Source organism: Pelodiscus sinensis, chromosome 2, assembly GCF_049634645.1.
Source record: "Pelodiscus sinensis isolate JC-2024 chromosome 2, ASM4963464v1, whole genome shotgun sequence".
Classification (NCBI taxonomy): domain Eukaryota; kingdom Metazoa; phylum Chordata; order Testudines; family Trionychidae; genus Pelodiscus; species Pelodiscus sinensis.
In genome coordinates, this window is record NC_134712.1 from 90,325,885 (window position 1) to 90,352,890 (window position 27,006).

General features: G+C 39.0%; 1 protein-coding gene across 3 annotated transcripts in view; it reads right to left on the reverse strand.

Annotated features, from left to right (window-relative positions):
* The window catches only part of CDH19 (cadherin 19), a 168,098-nt gene that overhangs the window by 54,895 nt on the left and 86,197 nt on the right, over positions 1–27,006 (reverse strand). For all 3 annotated transcript variants that reach the window (XM_075921031.1, XM_075921029.1, XM_075921030.1), the window contains exon 2: positions 4,544–4,770. In XM_075921031.1, the coding sequence (XP_075777146.1) occupies positions 4,544–4,741 (198 nt within the window). In that variant the 5' untranslated portion in view covers positions 4,742–4,770. The remainder of the gene's footprint in view (positions 1–4,543; positions 4,771–27,006) is intronic.

The following is a 27,006-nucleotide window of genomic DNA, read 5'->3' on the forward strand; positions in this document are numbered from 1 at the left end:
TTCTATTACTTTATTTATCTGCATGCACTCCATCTGCCCTTTGCTGAGTTAGGGACAGGTGTTTTGATGGTAGAGAGATTACTTACAGCAGGATATCATAGCTGACATTGTGTTTGGAGGAAAGGAGCAAATGTTCCAAAAAGGATCACGTTTCTCTTCTTTCTGCATTGAGTTATGGAGACTGTGCAAGGGGAGGAGAGTAATAATGTGTTCTAGCCATGGTTAGCAGTCTGGCTGTGCCTGTGACAGCGTGCCACAAGGCAGACGAATGGCAGATCATGTTCCAGAAAGTCTTTAATAAAATGTCCAAAGGGTGGTAGCAATGGTGAGTAAGGAGGGTTTGTTCAGTTTGGATGAAGTAGTCAAGTATGGGCCAGGCAAAACTAGTTGATTTTCACTAAGCTTGCTCTAAATATGATTTTTGCCTTAATGAGGATGTGTTTCTCCTACTGCATCCACATGTGGTGCCCTCTCCATTGTTTCTTATCACATGAAAGGATGGAATGCTACAATGTCTATCAGGACAGATTGTGGCATCACTCAAAGAGGACAGAGTTAAGCTTGTGGAGGACGAGGATGTGAACCTTAACTATATATTTCCTGGTTTTCAGAGCTTTACGTTTGCTTTGTTAATTTTCCTTGGTTTTCAGAGAAGCAGTAATGAGAGGAATATGACTGAACTGCAGCTGTGGAGTGCACAAGGACACTTTTTAAGAAAAAAAGTTTCTGCCCCTCATCTATCAAATTGACCTTTCTTCTTGCTTCTCTGTGGCACCAGTAGGGTTGAAAGGACCATAGCTAGGAAGGAAGATAGTAACTAAATATGAAGATGTTAATAGATATATGAAAATAGCCTGTTTGTTAGTTCAATGGCTAACATGGAGGGAGGGGGAAGTATAGGGCCAATCTTAAAAAAAATAATTCTTCAATAACACAGATTTTTTAATGTTTCAACTCATACTACAGTTTTGTTTGATCCACAATTAAACATTTGATGTTTTAATCTTTACAAAACAAATAACATCCAGATAAAATTCAAAATGAAAAGCTCTTTTAAATTGAAAACATAATTTTAACTTTGTCAATTTTTTTCAGCCATTCTTATTGAAATTCACTGTGAAATCAGGAAATGTTTTCCCCTACCCAAAATCCATCTACTGTGGAATACCAATTTTCAAGACAATCTTAAATTTAAATGAATGGAGATTGCCTATCTCCTAGAACTGGAAAGGACCGTGAAAGGTCATCAAGTCCAGTCCCCTGCCTTCACAGCAGGAGCAAGTACCACCCCTGACAAATTTTTGCCCCAAATCCCTAAATGGCCCCTGCAAGGATTGAACTCAAGGATTGATATGCATGTGGGTTTTGCTTCAATTTAAAACTAAAATCAGCATCTTGTTGTAGAGGCTATACTGAGGAACCCTTTGACCAAATAATCATAACTTAAACTAACAACTTTAATGCTGACTCTAACGTGGCATAACCAATATTATGGATGGGTAGAGTTACTACTCCAGTGAAGAGTTCATCAGGATTTCCATTTTAATATAGGAGATCTACTAAAAGTTTATCTTTTGGGTTAGAGTAACATTTTTAAATGTCAGCTGTAACTTGCACTCCTTGGTGTTTCTATAGGTTTTCTATAGGATTTTCCATATACTAGAGGGAGAATTTAATTTGAGATTTTCTGCAACCATTTTAAAAAATGCATGTGATTGGGTTATTTTTATTTAATGTTTCCTTTGGAGCCTTTTACAAAAACCTTAGTATTTTGAAGGCTGAAATGAATAGGTGTGAACCTTTGGTTTTGTATATTGGATCACTTATTTTAGGAAACTGAAATTTCTTTTTTAATGTTTATTTTTATTATAAACATAAATTATCACAGTAATCAATGGCAATGACCTAGAACTACATTAGTCATTCAGAAGCTAACTCCATTCCTTAGAACATGGATCTCTAATATGGTCAGGGATCTTAGTTTTCTGTGATTTAAAAACATAAAATTATCTAATAAGTAGCCATAAAACCCCATGTTTTTCTGTGCTTAAAATGAAACGCTGAACTTTAGTTTTCCTAGCAAAAGTATATAATGGTATCAGATGAATACAGTGGAACCCTGTTTATCTGATCTAATTGGGTCTGGAGCCAGATCAGATAATCCAATATAATCTGGAGAGTTTCAGCCAGGAGCGGCTCGAGGAGAGCTGCTGGCAACTGGCTCCCTAGGCGGAATGCAGGATTGTCGCCCCTACCTCCATAGCCCTCAATGGCGTGACGTCATCATTGGGTGCTGCGTTAAACGCAGCACCCTAGACAACTGCCGAGGTTGCCTACATCCGCCCCTGGTTTCAGCCCATGCAGTGGGCTTCTACTGACAGCCTCAATTCTGTTATTATGAGAGATGGATAATGGAGACCCAGAGAAACAGGGTTCCACTGTATACGTTTTTGTTTTTTCACATCTATGCTGTGGAGCTGTTTCGGCTATTCCTCTGGTATCCCAAAATAGCTATTCTGCATCTTAAGAGCAAGCCTGTTATATCGAAATATAATGGGCTCGCTCTTCCGAGTTCCTGTAATCCTCATTGCACGAGGGATAAGGGACATTTCAGAATAGCGCTTTATTTTAAAATAAGATCAAAATAATCTATGCAATTTGCATAGCACAAATTATGTAGTTTATTTCAGATTAAGGGTGCTGTGTAGATGCACCCAAAATGAAAAATACAATGATTCCTATGAAAATGCAAATTCTATGTTTTTCCACATTTTTGTCTATGTTGGAACAAGTGACAGTTAATAACAATGAAAGTCTGTCTTTGGACTCCTGTTGATGCAGTTCCCTGCAGGGCCTTCTTTACTATAAAATCACTGACTGATCTTAGATTGTCACTCCCCTGACTGCCAAAAAGAAGATACTTCTCAGTGGAAAATCACAAGTCAATATGACTGATTTAAACAGCAGTTAAACATCGTTAAGTTAATAATAACCCTCAATTACAATTCCATCTCAATTTACCTATAGCACTGGGAAGAACAAAAAGGCAGGCTTCTAGACATTATAGTAAGGGTCAGGAAAATTATAATGTATCTTTTGCAGGAAACTAAATTCCTATCCAGAAAAGCATATGCTGTGTCTACACTTACTCCTTTAGAAGTGAGACATCATACTTCCACAGTAGTTACTTTGAAAGGGCTGTGAAAAAGTAATTAATGAATTTTGAGCACTTCACCCTTTGGGCCCAATTAAATTTTAGTGCTAGTTAATTAGCAGTTAAACTTATTTCAGTCATTCATCTAGAAAATGCCTTACAGAAAAGGACACCAAACCTGGAGATTACTAATACTTGTGGCTACAAATATAATAATAATAATTAATTAATGACAATAATAATAATAAACAGAGCAGGAGATCTTGTGAAGAAAATCACCTTAATGCACAATTTTAAAGGAGGTTGAAAAAGAATTGCTCATTGTTCTAAAGCTACAATAATTTAATGAACCATGAAGGTTCCTATAGCTTCTCAGTGGTAAAAGGATTTAGTATTAATCTGCTTCATTAAAAATTAATGAGGGGTAAATCACCTACTACTTAATGTAATAGAAAATCATGCTAAATACTGTTTGTCAACTGCACTGTGCTCAGTATGGCTGCTTCCATACAGTGCCAAAAATAGCATAAGCACATTGCCAGATGTTGATAAATGAGTCCTTAGCTCTCATTCAGAATATAAAAGGGAAATTTAAAGTATGATGTCAACACCTAGGCTACATCTACATTGGCATGATCTTGCGCGAATATTCTTTAACACAAGAGTTCTTGCGTTAAAATATTTGCGCAAGAGAGCGTCTACACTGGCATGTGCCTTTGCACAAGAGATGTGCTTTTGCGCAAGAGCATCCTTGCCAGTGTAGACGCTCTCTTGCGCAAGAAAGCTCTGATGGCCATCTTAACCATCGGGCTTTCTTGCGTAAGAAATTCATGTTGCCTGTCTGCACTGGCCTCTTGCGCAAGAACAGTTGTGCTAGAGGGATTATTCCTGAGCGGGAGCATCATAGTTCTTGCGCGAGAAGAAATGATTTCACACATTAGTACGTTAGTGTTCTTGTGCAAGAACTTCCCGCCAGTATAGACAGGCAGCATGTTTTTGCGCAAAAGCGGCTGCTTTGGCGCAAGATCGTGCCAATGTAGACACAGCTCTACTGTGTGTGATTTTCCTTTCGGTTGCATAATAAATTTGGTGTTGAGGAAGGTGAAGGACTTATAATGTAGCACGGGTAAAAGCGTGACATATATAGGCCCCTGACCCTGCAATGAGCTCCCTGATTGCAAAATCAGAGCCACAGTAGGAGCAAATGTGCACACATCTGACACATCTTTCTGCCAATGCACTTTCCTCCTGCCTCAGAGCACAGACTCCCAAATCTCTAGAGGTGATTGATCCTTCTATGGCCAGATTTATATTATGCAAACAGTTGTGGTTCAACTTGTTAAATCAAAATGCTGCACTATAGTTTACTGTACCTCCCACAGAACTTACCTGGCCAACATACAAAGGTTCTGTTAAAGTCTGTTCTTCCAGCACAAAAAACTGGCTCCATAACCAGGCACGTTTCACTCTCTGAGCTGCTGCAAAAGGCCGGTTCATTTTGTGGGTGTTACGGTTCTGCAACCTTGAAAAGCAAGGCCACAGCTGACCAAGTGTTAGCAGAAGAGATAGCCAAGTATAACAATTCATACTGAAATCGCCTTTCAGTCAATATTCATCTGTGGAAGGAAAACAAAAAAGAAAAGGTTTTACAAAGTAGCTCTTCCCCAACCACCTTGCAAATATTGATTCTGTGTTAAGCTAAGAGATCATTTTCACTGTTAAAAATTCTTCCTATTTTCAAAAGAGAAGAACCAGAACAAAGTCAACTTCTGATTAAAAGAGAGAGAGAGAGAGGTATTTTATTAGGGATTCAAAAGTCAAGTGTTCAATTTTCTTCTTATGAAATCCCTTCAGAGGCATTTTCTATGCAAAAAAAAAAATCATCCTTCAATTAATTCATCCTCTAAATTAAGCTGGGTAATTGTATTGTGCAGGCCAGCAATAATTTGATTGGAACAGTTGTACATTTCTGCTTAGGGTTCATTTTGAGCTGCAGTCATAGAACTGCCTGAAGGGTGAATAAGTAGAATTGGTGATCCTAATGACTGGCAGCTGAAATAGAAGAACTCATATAATTTTTTAACCTTCTCATTCACTCCCTCCTATCTCAACAAAATCACCCTGCTGAAAGGTGCTAGTGTGGCAAGAAGAAGCTGCTAAAATGTGCGCCTCTCTCCTTTCCTGATCAATAGAAATTAACTGTCTCATCCAGTTCTACCTCCTCTGTCATTTCATGTTTTCAATTAAACAGACAAAAAGAAAATAGAGCCTGGAAGCCTGGGGGTTCTAAGAGTCAGTATAATTGATCACGCAAAATATTCCTTAGGTAAGCCAAGACTTTGCACAAGATGTATGCTATTATCATTTGCTATGAGTGGTTTCTGCATTGACAGAATTAACAGAAATGTCAGCTTGAAATAAAAGATAATGCTTGACTGAGAATGGCCATCCTCTAGGAGGTGATATTCTGCAATACTTGGCTATGCTAAAGCTTTGGTCAAAATCCAGTTTCTAGGACAGGAGGTTGAGGGGAAGGATCTATGTAGAAGAAAAACTGTTTTATGAGTTGACTCCATGCCAGTCAGCCTCAGGGTAGGTCTATACTACGTTCTATTTTTGAAAGAGGCTATGCAAATTCTGCAGGAAAGTGAATGTAGTCTGGATGCATTTTTTGGGGGGAAAAATCCCTTTTTTTAAAAAAAAAACCACGTAAGCCTCATTTTTTAAGGAAGAGCGGATTTTTTCTAAAAAGAGTTTTTTTTTTAAAACCCTGCATCCAGACTATTTTCACTTTTGAAAGCTCCACTTTCGAAAGTGAGATCTTAAGAAGATATGCAAATTCCCACAGAATTTGCAATCCTCTTTCGAAAATAGAGTATAGTCTAGACATAGCTTAGGATATGCTGAAGACATCTCTGGCTATACATTCATTTAACCATGAACAATTGTCATGTGTCCTTACCTACTCAGGCAACATCTATTTATCTCCCCTTTATATCACTAAACTAATTGACTGGGCAACACAATGGCAGATGAATTTTAATGTTGATCAATGCAAATTAATGCATATTGGAAAACAGAATCCCGACTATATGTACAAAATGATGGGGGCTAAATTAGCTATTTTCAAGAGATCTTGGAGACATTTGTGTATAGTTCTCTGAAAATATCCACCCAATATATAGCACTAGTCAAAAAAGCAAACAATGCTCAGAATCATTTAAAAAGGAGACAGAGAATAAGATAGAGAATATTATATTGTCTCTATATAAATCTATGGTATACTTACATCTTGAATATTACATACAAATGTGATCACCTTATCTCAAAAAAGATATTTTAGAATTAGAAAAAAATCAGAAAAGGGCAACAAAAAGGATTAGAAGTAGGAATGTGTGATGGGTCCACGGGGACCCGCACTGGTTCCAGCAAAGCCTTTGGTGTGTTGCAAGCCTCTGCCGCTTTGTGGGAGGGCGGGGGAGGAAGCTCAGAGGAGGAAAAGCCACACTGCCAGCAAAAGCTGGCTGGCCCGTGTACAGGCGAGGATGGGCCAAGCCGGGGGGGAGATGACATGATGGAACATTGGGACGCCAGCACAGTGGAGCATTGGGCCGGCATGTCCAGAGGTGGGCCCATTCAAAAAGGCCGTAGCCATAGCATCAGGGGCTGCGTTTGAGGATGGCGGAGTCCAGAGAGGGATTGGGAGGCAACACAAACCGGAGCTGAAGCCGAGTGGTGGCCGCCACAAGAGGACCACAGCAACGACCATAAGGAGGAAGCTTCAGGGCCTCTGGTAGGAACCCTGGTTGATAAGCAGTGGGACAAGGACCATGAGGCGGGAAGTAAGCAGCCTGGGACAGGGCGATACTGGTGCCGGTGGGCTGATGAGTTTCGGGTAAGCACCCCATCAGCTGGGTAGGGAGCTACATGTCTCTACACCTTAGGGCTATGGGCTGGAACCCGGTGGAGAGGGAGGGCCCGGGTTCCCTTTACCCCGCCGTCATAGCTGGAGAGCAACTGTAATCCTTACATGGGTGGGGGGTCAACCTACACTCCATATGGGACTATTGAACTTGGGACAGTCAGGTAATGACTAACATACAGGAATTTGGAGGGACATTAAGGCGACAGTTGGCACGGGGCCCTGCCCGGATGTATGGGTAAGAGCTTTGGGCTAAGCTGAACCGACATATGAAAAAAGATGAATGAGATTGGGACTTTTCAGCTTAGAAAAGAGGAGACTAAGAGGGGATATGATGGCAGTCTATAAAATCATGACTGGTGTAGAGAAAGTAAATAAGGAAAAGTTATTCACTTGTTCCCATAACACAAGAATTAGGGGTCAACAAATGAAATTAATATGTAGCAAGTTTAAAACCAACCAAACGAAGTTTTTCTTCACACAATGCAAATTCAACCTGTGGAACTCCTTGCCAGAGGACGCTGTAAAGACGAGAACTTCAACAGGGTTCAAAAAAGAAACAAATGAATTCCTGGAGTATAGGTTCATCAATGGCTGTTAACCAGGATGGATAAGAATGGTGTCCCTAGCCTCTGTTAGAAGCTGAGAATGGGTGACAGGGAAGGAATCACTTGACCATTACCTGTTCTGTCCTTTTCCTCTAGGGTAAGTGGCATTGGCCACTGTCAGAAGACAGGATATTGGGCTAGGTGGACCTTTGATCGGACCTAGTATGGCTGTTCTTATGTTCTGATGTTCTTAACTTTGAGTATTTTAATAATAATGGTAATGAATACCAACACAAACTAAAGACACTTGACCTGGCCTGGGATTGGAGATGCATATTTGCCCTGGAAGAATGGAATTTCACAAAGCTGTATCACTTGGGTTATGTCTAGACTGCAAGCATCTTTCGAAAAAGCTTCTTTCAAAAAAGAGCATCTAGACTGCAATCTCTTCTTTCGAAACAGTGAGCCGCATTTTCAGAAGAGAGCACCCAGGCAGTCTGGATGCTCTCCTTCGAAAAAGCCCTGTTTGCATTCAAGAATGCCTTTTTTCGAAAGAGCACTTTCGAAAAACGGCGTTCTTCCTCGTGGAATGAGGAGTACCGCAGTCGAAAGAAAAGCCACGTTCTTTCGATTTAATTTCTAAAGAATCCAGCTTTAGTCTAGATGCAAGTGAAGTTTTTTAGAAAAAAAGGCTACTTTTTTCGAAAAAACCCTGCAGTCTAGACGCAGCCTTGGAAAGAAACTGTAATGACTCACTTTTAATGTTAATAGTGATAGAAATGTAGCCGTGTTAGTCTGATGTAGCTGAAACAAAAAACAGAACTATGTACCCCTTAACAACTAACAAGATGGTTTATTAGGTGATGAGCTTTTGTGGGCCAGACCCACTTCCTCAGATCAAATAGTGGAAGAAAATTGGTATGACAATATATACCAAAGGATACAATCAAAAAAATGAACACATATGAAAAGGACAAATCAAAATGACAGTTCAGAAGATTCATGCTTAAATTTGATACTTTTACACCTAGGTCTAAACAAAGACATTAATTACCTTACCCATTACAAAGATAGCTTCCCCAATTATCACCTCTAATATCATTAGCTCACAGACATCGACCTCCTCCCTCATCCCCCTTCTGTTCTGAAATTTGATTTGTCCTTTTCCTATGTGTTCATTTTTTTGATTGTATCATTTGATATATATGGTCATACCAATTTTCTTCCACTATTTGATTTGAGGAAGTGGGTCTGGCCCATGAAAGCTCATCACCTCATAAACCATCTTGTTAGTCTTTAAAGTGCTATATAGTCCTGTTTTTTGTTTTAATGTTAAGTGTCAGATACTCATTATCAGGAATTTAAGTTGATGCATACATGCTGAGGGACACAAAGAAAATAAGTGCTAACAGGAATGTAGAAATACATTTCCCCTTTCAAATTCTTACACATTTTTCTGGTTCTCCTATATTAAAGTTATAACCTGATTAAAGGCGATTTTGAAAGAAAGAAGTTGGAGTTAGGTGCTCCATTGCTTTCAGTAAGGCTGGATGCTTCGGCTACCCTTTTTGTACCTTTGAATATACCCTCCTTTATATTCCCTAACACTCACTAAAAATTAATTTCATGGCATGTGAGTAGGCTAAGAAAAGGCATACTTTAACTCATAAAATAAAACTTACAAAGGACTTAAATAGTGCATAGGCCTTGGTCTGTTTCTCTTCACAGAGGATGAATTTCACCTTCTGGGTACGTCTAAACTACAGGCTTTAGTCGACAGAGGCTTTGTCGACAGATACTGTCGACAAAGCTTCTGTTGACAAAGAGCGTCTAGACTACATGCAGTTCTGTCGACAAAGCAAGCCGCTTTGTCGACATGAGAGTGTAGACGCAAAGGACAGTGTAGATGCAATAACGCCTTCTGTCAACAAAAAGTGTTATTCTTTGTAGAATGAGGTTTACCGCCGTCGACAAAACTGCCAAGTTCTATCAACATTATGTTGACAGAACTCGGTGGTAGAGTAGACGCAGGTATAGTTTTGTCGACAAAAGTCCACTTTTGTCGACAAAACCCTGTAGTCTAGACACACCCTCAGTGATATGTAAGTTACCATATCTCTCAATTTGAGCAAAGAAGTCACTGAAATTCAACACATACATTAATAATGCTGTATTTCATACTGAAGGGAAAACATGCTGAACAAAATAAAAACCAAAGGGGCCTTTTGAGATAATTCAGAAAGAAATTTATTTCAGTCATTTCTTAAATCAACTGACAGGTTTTCAGCTTGGGCTTTGGCCTTGGTAAATGCTTCTGGCTACACATTAGCTTCTGTTTCAACCATCCATTCTGATGCTACCCGCCTTACCCATCCAGTGTAATAGAATCTTTCAAGCATGTTATAAACAAGTATCTCATGCTGAAGGAAGCGGAAGCTTGTTAGTAAACTCATCTGACAGACACTGTGGCTGCATCTAGACTGGCATGATTTTGCGGAAATACTTTTAACAGGAAAGTATTTCCTTTAAAAGTATTTCCACAAAAGAGCGTCTAGATTGGCACGGATGCTTTTGCGCAAAAAGTGCTTTTCCGCAACAGCATCCATGCCCAGTAAAGACGCGCTTTTGCGCATGAAAGCTCCGATGGCCATTTTAGCCGTCAAGCTTTTTTGCGCAAAAAATTAAGGTGCCTGTCTACACTATCCCTCTTGCGCAAGTATTTTTGCGCAAGAGGGCTTATCCCTGAGCAGAAGCGTCAAAGTATTTGTGCAAGAACCACTGATTTTGTACATTACAAAGTCAGTGCTCTTGTTCAAATTCAAGCAGCCATTGTAGACAGCTGGCAAGTTTTTGTGCAAAAGTGGCCACTTTTGCGCAAAATCTTGCTAGTCTAGATTCACCCTATCAACTTAATAAGCATACAGAATAAGACTATGTTGCTCTGCTATTGCTCACCCAGTAAAAATGCACTTAACAGCTAGCCATCAATGACAGACAATTTAAAGAACATAAGGAACATTTTGGGCTTGTTCCAATTTCTCCGGTATTCCTTATTTGTTATATTTGTGCCATAGTATCACTTCTACTGTGCTCTAATTACTTTCATTGAAAACCTCCAATTTCAGTGGGTCTATGTCTAGACTATGGAAGTAGAAGTGCTCTTCCAAAAGAGGAGTTTTTTCTGAAATTTGGCCCAGTGTAGACAGGCCAAATTTCAGAAAAGTCTCTTCCAACAAAACTATCAGAAAAAGGTACGCAATTTGCAAAGTGCAATTTGTGTACCTTTTTCCGACAAAAAGCGGCAGTCTAGATATAGCCAGGGATAAAAATGTTCTTGGCTTCAGGTGTTGCATAGGGTTCACTAAATATGTTAAAGTATTCATTCAGTTTCATAAAACCTGAAGTTCTTAATAAAAGAAAATATATATTGTGAGATTTTGAAGGTGATTTGTTGTAGTTTTTAAAATCATAAATAATCCTGTTTTATGAGGAAAAAATAAACAAAAACATTTTTTTGTCAAGTTGGGAAAGGGACAGATGAATAAGCAAAGAGGCAGGCACAAATAATTTCCACATGTAGCAAGAGAGAAAGAGGGACCAGATTCAGTGTCTCAACCTAACAGTGGCTACATACTGCCCCATACTTGGAGTGCAGTGCTACATTGACAAGACTAATAGGAGTATCATCTCATGATATTAGAAAAGATAAAACATTTTAGGGGCCTATGATGATTTCTAACTTGCTATGGGTAAGGAAGAAATTTACTCCATAGGTATGATATTGCACAACAGTATATTCTAGTGTGGGGAGATTGACTCAGAGGCTCCTGAGCATCCTATTCTTTGAAAACAACTTGGGTCAGAACTGACAAATTCAGTACACCAATAATTCACTATGACTAAACACATGTTACAGGATACTTAACATGTGTGAAAAGATTCCCAGACTTTTCTTATTATATATCCCTTTCCTGATCTACCAGCTGCACACATACCCCAACTTTCTCATGACTGATACTTTGTGTTTTTCTTAATACTATGTCTCTAGTCTGTTGTCCATATTTCACAAATATAGTTAGAGTCAACATGAAAGAGAAAGAAAGAAAGAAAGAAAGAAAGAAAGAAAGAAAGAAAGAAAGAAAGAAAGAAAGAAAGAAAGAAAGAAAGAAAGAAAGAAAGAAAGAAAGAACTACCGATTAAGTTTAGAGATCAGTTACACAGGATACTTGCTGGGCAACTATACCCATTGGCTGTGACTAGACTGGCAAGTTTTTCCGCAAAATCATCTGCTTTTGCGAAAAAACTTGCCAGCTGTCTACACTGGCCACTTGAATTTCCGGAAAAGCACTGACGATCTCATGTAAGATTGTCAGTGCTTTTCCGGAAATACTATGCTGCTCCCCTTCGGGCAAAAGTCTTTTTCCGAAAGACTTTTGCGCAAAAGGGCCAGTGTAGACAGCACAGTACTGTCTTCTGCAAAAAAACCCCGATCGTGAAAATGGCTTTTTTGTGGAAAACTGCGTCTAGATTGGCCACGGACACTTTTCCGCAAAAAGTGTTTTTTGCGGAAAAGCATCCTGCCAATCTAGACATGCTTTTCCAAAAATGTTTTTAACAGAAAACTTTTCCGTTAAAAGCATTTTCGGAAAATCATGCCAGTGTAGACATAGCCATTCTGTATGGTGATTGGAGGTGAGGGCTCTGAGGTTGTTTCTACACAGCAAAGTTATTTCGGAATAACAGCCATTATTACAAAATAATTGGTTTTTTTAGAAAAAAGTGGCCTTTTTTGAAAAAACTTCCCCTGCATCTAGACTGCTGTCACATTCTTTAGAAAGTAAATCAAAAGAATGTGGCAGTTTTTTCGACCATGGAAAACCTTATTTTATGAGGAATAATGCCTTTTTTTGAAAGTACTCTTTCGAAAATAGGCACTATGTAATGCAAACTGTGCTTTTTCGAAAGAGAGCAACCAGACTGCCTGAGTGCACTCTTTTGGAAAAGCGGCTTGCTTTTTCAAAGGTTCTGGTTGTAGTCTAGATGCTCTCTTTCGAAATAGGCTTCTTCAAAAAAAAAGCCTTGAAAAAGCCTCTTACAGAAAAGGCGTGTAGTCTAGATATACCCTAAGTGAATATCTACACAGCAATTCTGTTATTTCAAAATAATTTCAAAATAACAGATGGCTTATTCCGACTTCTGTAAACCTCATTTTACAAAGAATAATGCCTATTTCAACATAGATATTTCAAAATAAGGTGTGTATAGACACTCTACTTCTGCTATTTCAAAATAGCCCCTCACCAGGGCCATTCTAAGTTATTCATCCTGGGGCTCTAAATCGAGATAGCACGTCTACATTAGGGAAGCCTGCCTCAGACTAATTTTGAGGCTTCCCTGCAGTGTAGACATGATATTTCAAAATAAGCTATTTCAGAATAACTATTTCAGAATAGCTTATTCCAAAATAACTGTACAGTGTAGATGTAGCTTGACTGTCAGCATCTATGTTTGTGTTCTCTTAGGTATATCTTGAAGAAAATTAACTACCATATTCTTTATAAAAATGCCCACATAATTGTAAGCTTCTGAGTAGTCTACTATGAAAATGCAATACATAAAATAATTAAAATATAAATGCCACCATTGCACAATCTCTCCTATGTGTCCTCAGAGATGTCTCATGTTTGGGAACTCCAATGTAATATACACACAAGCAGCTTGTAAATTGTCAAGATTCATAAATAATACTCAGACATGCATTTCACAATGATGTAGTGTTTATACTAAACGGATGTGGAAAAAAATTAGTCATCAGAGGATAATGTGTCTCAGTGATGGCCCATTCAGGCAGAAGGGAATTGTTACCCACTCTGTTTAGCTGGTGATGCAATGCCAGGCTCATTTGTTTTGCCTTGCACAATACTAAAACTTTCAATGGAAAGCCACTAGACTGGAGGCAACTGCAAACAATCAAAACTACTTAAAGGTTAAAAAAATTTTTTTTTTTTACAAGACAAGGGTTTGTTCTGGCTGTAAACAGAAACAAAAGATTGTTATAGTAAAACACAGAGTAGGGAGATGTCCTCAGGATCCATTCACTAAGGAAATCCCTTGTGGAACAGGATGTTTTCATGAGCATTGAGTTGCTAGTTTTTGTGATAGCAGCCAGATTTGCAATGGACAGGACTTGGGGCGGGGGGGATATTTTATTAGATAGGAAGGGCAACTATTGATGATGTAGATTCAGGTTTACATTTATTTCTGTATATTTATTTTCACATTTATTTATGTATATCCTTTTAAAATAAAGCTATTTTTATGCTAAGTATTCTCGTGTGCTGTGCGTAAAACAGCAGTGGTGGTTAAAGGTAAAACTGGTGAACTGGGGTGCACTGCAGCTTTGGAGAAAGAAGACATGGGATATCTGTGAATTAGAAGTATCAGGATATCACTGGGGAAAGATTCCAAAGGACTCTAGTACTGCAATGCACCTTTTATTAGTCTGCAAAGCTGAAGAAAAGACTTGCATAAACCAGAGGAGAATGTCTGAGTGGTGGAAAGGCTATTTTGCTAGGGAGTCAACAACTAGCCAGACACAGGCAAGTTTCCTGTGAAACCGGATATAAGAAGTTGACTTTCAGTCCTGAGTGCTCTTTTCTTTTACATAAATGGTCAGAAGCAGCATGCTATTATAGTTGTATCATTAGTCTGATCAGATTTCAAATTTCCTATGTTCCTATCATGGTCATGTTACCCCCTTTTTAATCTGAGCTCTTAGGTAAATTCGGGGTTCTGAGGATTCTTTCCAATAGGATGGATAATTGGCGAGGGAGCCCGGTATCTCTTTGATGCACTCCTTTTATTTACAAAGAATGTGAAAAGCACATTTTATCTGAACACAGTAGGAATCAAACTACAGGAGATAGGCTTGGAGCTGTGAGCAAAGAAATTTTTTTCAGACAGCACTGTATCTAGAAACTTAGCTCACTTGACTTTTTCTCAGGGCCATGCTTCCATTGCTTCTCCTGATTGTCTCCTTGACTTTCTGTTCTTCTTTTAAACTATTTCTGAAGTGTTTCTCACTGCCACCCTCAAATGCATGGATGCACACAGCTCCATGAATCAATGCCTTACCCCTAGCTTACACAGGTATGTCTACACTGCATGGTTATTTAGCTACCCCGTGTCTTAACAAGCCGCCCATTTTTTTTTAAAATAGTGGGCACACTATTTTGACATCCCTGTAACCCTTGTTCCATGAGGGTTAAAGGATGTCTCGAAATAGTGTGTTATTTCAAGATTTGGCACTGTTTAGATGTGCTAAATTTCAAAATAAGCCATTTCAAAACAGAATCAAAATAAGATATGCAATTTGCATAGCTCAAATTGAATATCTTATTTTGAGTTTAGGGTGCTGTATGGATGCACCCTATCAGTCCTCAGGGAAACCCTTTGAATCACATGTTTCAGCTTTTTTTCAAGCTCTATCATGTCTCTGTGTTTTGGATGGTGCGCCTGTTGTTTCGCCTAGCTAATTCCAAAAAGGAGCTCATTTGTTTTTCATGCTTAGGCAAAATGAAAGGCAGCTGTAAATCTACCACTTCACTGAAGGTTATGTCTCCACTAGAGTTTTTGCAGAAAAACAGCCATTTTTCTGCAAAAACTCGCAGAGCATCCACATCTCAAGCACGTTTGTGCACAAGTAAATCAAAAGATCAGAGGGGTTTTTGCACAATTGGTAAGGAAGAAGGCCTTTTTGTGCAAGAGCTCTTGTGCAAAAAGGCGTGTGTGGAAGTGGAAGAGTTTTTTTGTGCAAGAAGAGAGAAGAGGAAAAAGCACAGGTGTCCTGGTGGCCATTCTATCCATAGCAAACACTGCTTACTTGTGAGAGAGCATCCAGGCAGTCTTGTGCAAAAGTGCATCAAAAAGTGCTTTTGCAGTGTGGATGCTCTCTTGCACAAGAAGTTTTTGCGGAGGATCTCTCCCGAAAAAAGCTTCTTGCATAAGAAGCCTGGAGTCTAGACGTAGCCTGAGGTTTAACCTAGCTCTGAAGAGGTTTTACAAACCTCACATGGATATCAAAGCGGGGAAAAAGATGCAGCAGTACAGAAAAGATCCCTCAGCATGCTCCTGGGGAAAAGCGCAGTATATAGAGAGCTCCAGTACATAGGCAAGAGGAAGAGACAGGGATCCAGGTTCTCAGCATTCACAAACACACATGGCCCGCGCCTGGCTTTCTGGAGTTCTGAGTAAGTGCGGGGCAAGGAGGGAGCCGGTTGAGGCTCTTGCGGCCAGATCTGGCCCACAGATCATATTTTGCCCAGCTATGGAGTAGATGCCAGAGTCAGCTTTTCCATTTATAGCAGGCAGAAGCAGCAGCAGGGAGCTCTGAACCTCTGTGTGTGGCTCAGAAAAGGGAACCTTGACCACAGATATTTCAGGACCAGAGAGTGCTGGTAGTTGGGAATCTGGCATCAGGAGGGCCAATGGCTGGAAGACTTGGTGGGGCCAGCAGCCCAGCCAGGATGGTGGCAGTTGGGTTAGCAGCAGTGGGGCTTGGAGCCCTGCTGGGACAGTAGTAGTGCGGCCAGTGGACAGTAGCCCTGGCAAGTTGGTGGCAATGGGGCCAGTAGCAGAGCCAGCAGCAGAGGAGATGGAGCCCCGTGGAGGTGGCAGCAGCAGGGCCGGCGGCAGTGAAGTTGGCAGCCCTGCTAGGTCCCGAAGCCCTGTTGGATTGGTGGTAGTGGGAATGGTGGCCAGAAGTGGGTCTGGCAGCCCTGCCAGGGTTGAAAGCTCACTGCTGCCATTCTTTTTCAGCCTCCATCTGAACAGAGGGCTTTATGAAGACTGCTTTCCCCATCCAGACAGTCATGGGACAGACATGTTATCCGTAGCACTTCCACCACATGAGTAGAGGGTCCTCTATGTTGAAAGGACCATCCCCATAGCAACTGACTCTGTGTGGGGGTTCTCCTCTTCCCCGTCATGGACAGTAGAGGTCTATTGAAATAGGGATTCCTCTATCCTAGGAACAGCTCGTATGTATTCTAGCTGTACATAGAATGGATAAAGAAGGAGTTGCACATGGGTGAATCTTTATATGGATGTCCGGCTAAATATGACCCAATATTGCCTTAATCCTTCCTTGTTGGTTAGTAGGATCCATTGGTCTTACAATAGAAGTGCACAGAAACCATTTTAAAATGAACAGAGATCAGAAGAAATTAATAGAGAACAGCTTGAATGATTGTGATGGAGGTTACTGGGATACTAGAGAGGTCCCGAGAGGGCTGCACCTCTCCTTCTGCATTTCTCTTGCTCAATCAGTGCAGGTACTATCCTGTCTGCTTGCAACACCAGAGGAGAGCCTGGGTCCCCAGACTGAAATAAGTAATTTATTTACATCTAATGTAAATGAGGTTTTTTGGGGGAGCTTTTTATATTTATTATTATTTGATATACAAGTGTCTGATCTTTTTTTTTTTTTTTAAAAGAAATAATAGCAATGTAGGCTCATTATCAGCAGTATTGCATACTATCATTAAAATACTATTGCTCCAATTATTTCAAATACTTGTTTTAAGAAGTTTAAGCCTCAAAATTAAAGAGTTGTTCAAGACAGCATCACAATCAGAGCAAAACATTATAGCAGTCACTCAAAGGAGATTATGCACAGAGTTTGTGATATACCTGTAGAAGAGCTCAATCCCAAATCCCTTTGGATTACTTAGCATTTACCAGCAGTTATTAAAATATGTGTAAGAATTTTAATGCATCTGATTAAATTTCTGATTAAAAATAGTGCTTATTTCCAACACTGACTAATAAATAATTATCTCCTGCTCTGCTTTACAGATTACACTGGTATATAACCAAATCCTATTTAAATCAAATTGCAGCTGGATGCTACAAAGTTGAAGAAAAATTGAAATATTTCCCTGCAAATTGAATATTATGACAAATTATATTCACTTTTGCAGTCATTCAGTAACTACAGCAATTTTATTTAGAGCTCTCAAATCAAGAGATCAATTTAACAACCAGATGCTTGGACTCTACAGATTCAATTATGTCAATGCTTGAAGTACGATCTATGAACTAAAGTAAAAAAATATTATATTTAAATTGTAGCTTCTTCTAAGTATTCTGTTAGATATTTTGTAGATAGTTTATGCATAGTGTATTAAAAAAAATAAATCTGACACCTTGTCTCTAACAAAGAAACATTTTGATTATTTAAAAAACAAAACAAAACATAGCAACAACAACAAAAATCATTGTATTCTATACCCAATTTCTATTGTGGAGAAATAACAAATCCAGTAACAAAATAGTTGATTCACTGGATAAATCTGTGCAGGAACACTGTCAACTCTGTAGGATATGACTCAGTGTTGTAACACCATTTGTCAGCATAACTTTGCAAAGGTCCATAGTTCTGTGATTTAACACTCTTGAATTTATTTGTCAGATGATTTTCAAGAAAGCACTTCCTGAGATATTCTGCTACTGTATTTCTTTAGGGTTTGGTTCATTTTTATTTTTATTCAAATGTGTCATCCCATGTTAAAATTAACAACATAAATACTTGAATCTTGCTGCTTTTGAAATCAGTGAGATATACTCAAGGATGCCTAAAGCTTTAGTGTTGTCAGATAGGTCAGTCTCCTCTGCCTAATCTGATGAATCACAATGGGATGATTTTTTTCTAACTTAATTTTGTGTAAATCTTGAATAATTCTGATAGAGTTACGAATGGGAATAGAGTATGAGATCAGTTCTGGGTTCTTACATGCGAGAAATATTACTACATAATCATGCAACATAAAGCATCATGTTCAGGTAAACATAAAGCCCAACCATAAAAGAGGGTGAGATTTTGGAAAATGCCAACAGAAGAGAAATCACTGGCAGAACCTTATGACCACCTTAGATGCCTACATAACTGCAAGGAGTCAGGGGGATAAACAGGAAGAATGGAAACTATTAGTTCATATGCTAAACTATGACTTAATTAAACTTAAAAAACAACAAAAGGTCTGGTAACACTTTATAGACTCTATAAAGTGCTACCAGACCTTTTGTTATTTTTTAAGTTTATCCTGTACAGACTAACTCGGCTACTCCCTGAAGCTTATGACTTAATTGGCATCACAAAGACTTGGGAGAAGTCTCATGACTAGAATATTAGTATGGAAGGTTATAGCTTGTTCAGGAAGGGAGGAAGGAAGGAGGTGGTGCATTATACATCAAGACTATGCAAACTAGTTCTGAGGTCCAGAAGAGATAAAAGGAAGAAATGTTGAGGCTTTGTGTGAAGATAAAAGCAGTAAAAAATAGGGTTGATGTCTTGGAACTACCAAATGAGGAAGAGGGATGGATGAGTCATTTCTAAAACAAACAACAAATAGAAAAAAAATCAGCACTAGGTAATAATGGAAGACTTTAACTATCCATACATATGCTAAAAAAGAAACATGTCAAAACACAAAGTTTTCAGTAAGTTTTTTGGAATGCATTGGGAATAACTTTTTGTTTCAGAAAATAGAGGAAGTAACTGGGAGAACGGCCATTATAGACTTGATTCTCACCAACAGAAAAGATTTGGTAGTGAGTCATAAGACGATGTAGATGGAAATGACCATGACATAATTGACTGTAAGGAAAGCATGGGGTAAAAACAAGAAAATAAAGACAACCGAGTTCAAAAAAGCAGACTAATAAACTCTGAGATAAAGTCTCATGCGAAGAAAATCTAAAGTGAAAAAGAAGGTAAGAGAGATGGTAATTTCAAAGGAGAAAATATTAAAGATGCAACTGCAATTTATTCTGAAAAGGAAAGATAAAAAGAACAATAAGAGGTGAAAACTATTTAAATACCTGAAAGAGTCAGAAAGAGATCTTACAAAAAATGAAAATATGGACAAATTAATAAGGAGGTGAACAAAATAATGGTATAAGCATGTAGAACAGCCAGAAAGGTTAAGGCACACAATGAGTTAACATTCTCATAAGCAAACTAGGGAAATGAAATTTAGATTAACATATTCTAAGGTTTGTGAATGTCTGATTGAAAAAAGTATACCCAAAAAACAATTATTCATGTTTCACTGTCAAATTGAGGGGGAATATCTAATAAAGTACTTCTTCTTGGGTCTGGTATGATTCAATATATTTGCTAATGACTGGGTTAGAGAAATAGACAGTATATGTATAAAATCTAAAGATAACATTAAGTTGGGAGAGATTGCAAGAATTTTTGAAGATAGGATTAGAATTCAGAAGGATCTTGACAAATTGGAGAATTTGTCTGAAATCAACAGGACAATTGGAGCATTTGTCAAAAGTTCGATAAAGATGAATGCAAAATACATCTCAGGATGGAAAATTCAAATACACCATATGACAGAGGGCATGAGCACTTCACTGGTACTGTGAGAGTCCATCCCACTCTTTGGGTGAGCAAGCCAGGTTCCCATGGTCATTCTGGTCATGCTCCAACTGGGGGCTAGATAGAAAAGGGAGCAGATCAGCTCATTCAGGGGGGACAGCTGGAGAGAAAGACCTGTGGCAGAGGCCCCTGTGGAGGAACCTCTGCTATCTTGGTTGAGAAGCCCCACACACCGACAGAGACCAGAACCCAGGGAAACTGAAGGATCTGCTTTTTAGAGGAAGCTGGTAACCTCAACAGCCCATGAATGGAAGCTTCAAATCATAGAGGGGTAAGTGACTCAGAGGGAGGGAATGGAATGGAATCTCCCACCTGAATAAGTCAGCATTCCCTGCTGACGCTGTAGTGGACCACCCCTCCACTGTTAGGGCCTTAGAGTGTGGTTTGGGGAAAGATGGCTACTGTAATTTTTTCTATTAGTCCAGGCTGCCCTGACAACAAGGGCCACTGTTACTGACTTTAGCCACTAGGTTACACTGCCCTGACTGCAAGGGCCATTGTAATTGACTCTGGCCATTAGATCAAGCTGCTGATTTAAACCATAAGGCTGTGGTGCCCCATATATGAGGACTGGATCACAGGGAGAATAAATTTCCCCTTGCTGCTCTAAGTGAGGGCTGAGTGCATCATCCACATGACAAACAACTACAAAATGGGTAATAACTGCCTATGTGGTAGTACTGCTAAAAAGGATCTGGGATTACAATGCCTCAGAAATGTACTAAGAGTTTACAGTGTGATGCGGTTGAAAAAAAAAAGGCTAGAATCATTCTGCGGTGTATTATGTAGGGTATGGAAGACAATTGTCCCATTCTACTCAGAACTGGTGAGACCTCAGTTGGTGTTGTGTCCAGTTCTAAGATTGCAGGTTAGGAAATGTGACTAACGTGGAAACAATACAGAGGGCAACAATAAAAATAAAGAGAGGTTTAGAAAACTTAACTTGTGAGGAAAGATTTAAGAAGTGGGTGGCTACGTCTAGACTGGCATAATTTTCCAGAAATGCTTTTAACAGAAAAGTTTTCCGTTAAAAGCATTTTCGGAAAAGAGCATCTAGAGTGGCACGGACGCTTTCCGCAAAAGCACTTTTTGCGGAAAAGCGTCCGTGCCAATCTAGACGCTCTTTTCGCGATCAGGGCTTTTTTGCGGAAAACAAATCTGAGTGTCTACACTGGCCCTTTTGCACAAAAGTTTTGCGTAAAAGGACTTTTGCCTGAATGGGAGCAGCATAGTATTTCCGCAAGAAGCACTGATTTCTTACAGTAGGAAGTCAGTGCTTTTGCGGAAATTCAAGAGGCCAGTGTAGACAGCTGGCAAATTTTTCCGGAAAAGCGACTGATTTTCCGGAAAAACTGGCCAGTCTAGACGCAGCCGGTATGTTTAGTCTTGAGGAAAGAAAACTGTGAGGGGAATCTGATAAGTCTTTAAATATAATAAAGGCTCTCATAAAGAAAATGGCGATCAGTTGTTCTCTTTGGCCACTGAAGGTAGAATAAGTAAAGGACTTAATCTACAGCAAGGTGATTCAGATTAAACACTGGGGAAAAATTTCCAACTGTAAGGGAAACTAAGAACTGAAATAGGCTTTCAGGGGAGATTGTAGAATCACCACCAATGGTGATTTATACAGTCATGTTGAGCAAACATTTGTCAGGTATGATCTAGATCTACTTAGTCCTGGCTCAGTTCAGGAAGCTGGACTTGAAAACTTTTTGAGGTTCCTTCCATCTGTACATTTCTATGATTCTGTGAATTAAATACATTTAAAAACCTTACAGACAACCCAACTACTATTAGCAGTTTGCCAACTTAGTCTTCAGTTTTAAGCAATGATCATTTGTATTTTCAGGAAAGCTCTTTGTGTTCTGTTCACAATAGTAAATACTGGTATGCAGGTAAATAAAACAGAGAACTATTATTTTTAACAGTAGTAAGAGTTTATATTATATGCCAGAAAATTGCTCTAGCAAATATGAGTGAGTCTAAAGTAGTTATTCAGATTTGTGAACAAATATCTCATCGTTTTCAGGCATAAGAAGAACAACAAATTCACAGCTTGCAACCAAATGATATAGATAATGGCATAGAGAAAACATTTATAAATCTACAGATGATACCAAGCTGAAGAGGTTGCAAGTGTTTGGAGGATAAGGGTCATAATAAAATATGCCAAAGACAAGCTGAGGAAATGGTTTGAAGTAAATAGGATGAGATTCAAGAAGGTGAAATGAAAAATATTCCTTTTAGGCAGGAACAATCAGTTGTAGAGATGCAAAATGGGAAATGACTACCTAGTAAGGAGTACTGAGGAAAGGAAACTGGGGGTCAGAGTGAACCACAAGATAAATATGGGTAAAGAGTTTAACACTATTGCAAAAGAAGCAAAAATTATATTGGGATGTATTAGTAGGAGTGTTGTAAATAAGACATGAGAAGTAAATCTTCCATTCTACTCTATACTGAATAGTCTAGAGTATTGTGTTCAGTTCTGAGCACCGCATTTCAGGAAAGATGAGTGCAGCTAGCAGCACCAACCCTTGCTGCTGGTGTCTGACTGGCCAGTAATCCCCTGGTTTGTGTCATTCATGGAAGGGGATTTGGGGGAATGTGTGCAATGGAGGCAGAAGGGGGCAAAGCAGGGGTGGGAAGAATCAGGACTGGGAGAGAGCAGGAGATTCTTAAGAGAGGTGGATTTGTGTTAGCGCAAGGAAAAGAAGAGGCAGGGTAGAGGTGAGGCCTGGGGCAGAGGGGTTTTTCCTGGTCCCCACACCTCCTACAGATGGCGCTGACAGGAACAAATAGAATTTGTCTGCTAGGGTATGTCTACACTACCACCCTAGTTCTAATTAGGGTGGTTAATGTAGGCAACCGGAGTTGCAAATGAAGCCCGGGATTTGAATTTCCCAGGCTTCATTTGCATATTGCCGGGCGCCATCATTTTTAAATGTCCGCTAGTTCGGACTCCGTGCCCGCGGCTACACGCGGCACGAACTAGGTAGTTCGGATTAGGCTTCCTATTCCAAACTACCGGTACACCTCGTTCCATGAGGAGTAACGATAGTTCGGAATAGGAAGCCTAATCCGAACTACCTAGTTCGTGCTGCGTGTAGTCGCGGGCACGGAGTCCGAACTAGCAGACATTTAAAAATGGCGGCGCTCGGCAATATACAAATGAAGCCCGGGAAATTCAAATCCCGGGCTTCATTTGCAACTCCGGTTGCCTACATTAACCACCCTAGTTCGAACTAGGGTGGTAGTGTAGACATACCCCTAGTGAGTAAGAAAGATTTTTATTTGTAATCTGCAGAAGAACCAAAATTAGAGATGGAAAAACACCTATTAACATATCCTGTTAGCAAGACGGTATTGTTCATGACACCATACTTTGCAGTCTAGCCCAGTTATATGCATCTCTCTTGATAATGCTTCCATTATTTCCTGTCAGATTGTTCCTTGGTCTAACATATCATGGTGTTAGGATATAGGCCTATTTTTTTTCCTTTGGGAATTTTTCTCTTTCTTGTGTGCACTTTTGTCCATGTCAATGAGTTTGAAGAGTTTATTGTGCATTAAGTGGAAAAATACTTCCCTGTGCTTGTATTAAATCTGCATCTTAAGTGCATTGATGATTTGTGTTTTTTGGTATTTTGGTAAATGGTAAATAAAACATGCCTATTGATTTTCTACAGAGCTCCATATTCATGATTTTATAAGCCTCCATATTATCTCCCCTTAGTCATCACTTTTCCATTGCTCTGCACATGGTACAGTAACTTGTATGTTAGCATGTCATATTTCCCTGCTCTTACTCTGCACATGTATTAAATTGTTATATAAGATGCCAGCCTGGGAGAATCAGATCCAAAATGTCAATAGAGACAGAGGCCTCATGGCACAAATACCTGAAAATTTAAAAACTATTGTTATTACTTATATTGCTATTAGTAAAATAATCAATTTCCTTTTGTGTTATTGCATTTTCTAGAGGCAGATTTAATCCTTCTAAATTTCTACTCTGTAAACTTCATGATACCTTGGATTCTGGCAGAGTATTGAGAATCTACAAGAAAAGAAAAGTATATCAACCCAATGCTTCATCTCTTTCCAGTGCTGTGCTCTCTGCCCTTTGTCTTTGACCTCACATCCACCAAATTCTCTGTCCACTTTCTGTGTTTGCCCAATTCATCTACCTTGTCTCACGGCAATGTTGAGTCACTTTTTTACTTCCTTTCCCCAACCTACATAAAACTTTCCCTCCCCTCATAAAGATATTAAATCACTCTCTTCCAATCTTAATTTAAATCTTGCCTGTTTATTTGAGCCTAAGATCAATCATCTACCTGCTCACTAAAGCACCTGTCAGTTCTATCTCCACTACTATAACTTACGTGCCAGAATACTTTATTGCATCTTGATCCAAGTTTCCTAACTCTCCTCAATCTTTCTGTGTCATTATTCCCTCTTTACCTACATGAGTCTCTCTGTATCTAACTTAAAAGTTCTCTCATTCATTGCTCGCTGTACAGCTTTTTTGATATTTTACTTCATAGAACACTATTGTAAAAAAATAAACTGTGATGTATTATATTGTGGAACCAAAGTCTCTGTGAGTCATTCAGAAGGTAATTTGGTCTACCTCAAGAGCTACTACAACTTTGTAGTCTCATTTTGTCATATCTCAAACTGAAAAGTGTTTGATATCTTCACTGCTTTATATGTTACAGTGGTGTTAAAATGCACAATCAAACTGTAAATTTTAAAACTTTATTATATACGTTTCTCTCTCCCCAGCAGATGCAGCTCAAGCTGAGCAGCCAGAAGAGACAAAAGATAGACACAGAATGAATCCACATTAAAAAATAAATCCTGGCTGATCTGAGAGAGAGCGAGGGGATTAATGGAGCAGGAATTCAAATTAGAGGCAAATGACCAAAAAAAGTGAGGGACTCTTAGAGGCCATCATTCAGAATGCAAAACACAGTAAAGTTAATTCTCCTGCAGTGGTTGGGAAAATAGCCAGGCACTTAGTGAGAGCCTAGATGGTGTTAGAGGGAAACAACAGCAAGAGAGAGTCTCCAGTGGTTTAATCTCTCATTTATTCCACATAGTGCGGTATCCTGTGGCCCATTTCTATTATCCTGTGACATTAGGATAATAGAAATCAGGATGAAATGTTGTCCAAAGTTGCAGTTCTCTTCCCCATTTACAGGATTCATCGGAGACTTTAGCCAAAATCTGCAAGGAGTTTCCAGTTAGTTTTTGGCTCTGGTAGGGTAATTCAAAAATAGTATTATTAAAGTGATCTTCTATTGCTGGACTGAACTTTGCAGAAACTGTGCAAGCTGCACTGCAAGAGTCCTGTGTATTATGTAGATAGCAGAACTATATACTAAATTTTAAGACCTGTCGCAATTGCTTCAACTGACTAAATAAACCTATATAATAGGGCTATGTTGTTAGTGTACAACATTGCAGGATCTGAGCTAAGATTTACCTTCCACACCCAGGTGAGTAAGAAAATGGAACAGGAAATGAGAGTGTCACAGATGCTATGTGATCAGACCTTGTTAAAAAGAGAGACTATTATGTACAGTAGTTCTGAAATCACTCATATAGCTGAGTAACAAGCACAGTTCATGGAATTTAAAGGGAGTCCTGGCTTTCTTCAAAGACCAGGAATGTCATCACCAGGATAGTGGAAATTTGGAAGCTGTGTTATTAAGTTGGGAAAAGAACATGAGTCTCTGGAAAATGGCAGGCTTGTCCAAGGAGATGAGATGTTTAGGTAGCTAACTGATAATTACATCTGAAGTACCAATAACTGTTGTTAAGACTATATCCTGTGATGAGGTATTTTAAAATAAATGCTCAGCATGTGCAATGGATACATAAAGAATCAAAGTAATAAGGCAAAATTTAAAATAATTATGTGAATTTTGTAGATATATTACTGCTAAAGCAGAGTTTGTGTCTGCATTTTTTTCACAATATTTAGGAGACTAGAAGCTATTGTACCATATGATTGAGAGAGCCTAAATCAATACATGGTTTTGATAACTTGCCAGAAAATAATTAAGGAGACTCAGACTTACTATGGCCTGGCTTGTTTTCTCCCAATTTGTAAAGTCCATTTAATTACTATCATTTCAAATAAAATATTTATTTAACACCATAGAGTTCAATTCACAGTGAACAATGATAATATTTATAAAAGGTCTCTGCTTCCCAAAAATCATTATTTATGCATGTGCAGGGCTTTGCGCCAGAAAATATTTCAGAGTCTTCAGAAAGTATCCTACCAGAGGGACAATGTTTATGAGCAGCCCTACAGAAACACACTGATCTTTGTGAGGCAGTAGGTAAATCTTGCAGGAGGAAACTGATATAATTCTCAAAGGGGTTATTATAAGCAATAGTTGGAAGAAAATATTTTTACAAGTAAGAAAAATATTTTGTGTCCAGTAAATGGTTTGATATTACTGATGATTATGAAAAATACTACTTGCATGCCGATACTGATATTTTTTAGATAAAATGAGAACTGTTACATAAAAAGTCCTTAAATTACCTCTTTCTTGTACATTCACTTCCCCACGCAGTTCAAAGCTCAAAGTGGACTTTGCGTGAGGAGCTCTGGAGGACTAGGTGAATAGAAATTACTTCTAAGTGTTAGGGAGGATTGTAAGAGGCAGCTATCCAATCCTGCTGTGTCCACAACTATACCCTGATCTGACTCGAATGCTTGTAATGAACTTCGTATTTTTGTGACGCCTGGATTTGTGTAATTGTAGGACCCCGTGGTCACACTTCTCGAAACTTCACCACTATTCCTGCTTCAGTGACCCTGCTTCTTTTTGCTAACATGCATGTAGAAACCTTTCTTATTATCCTTCACATCCCTTGCGAGTTGCAATTCCAATTGCAGCACTTC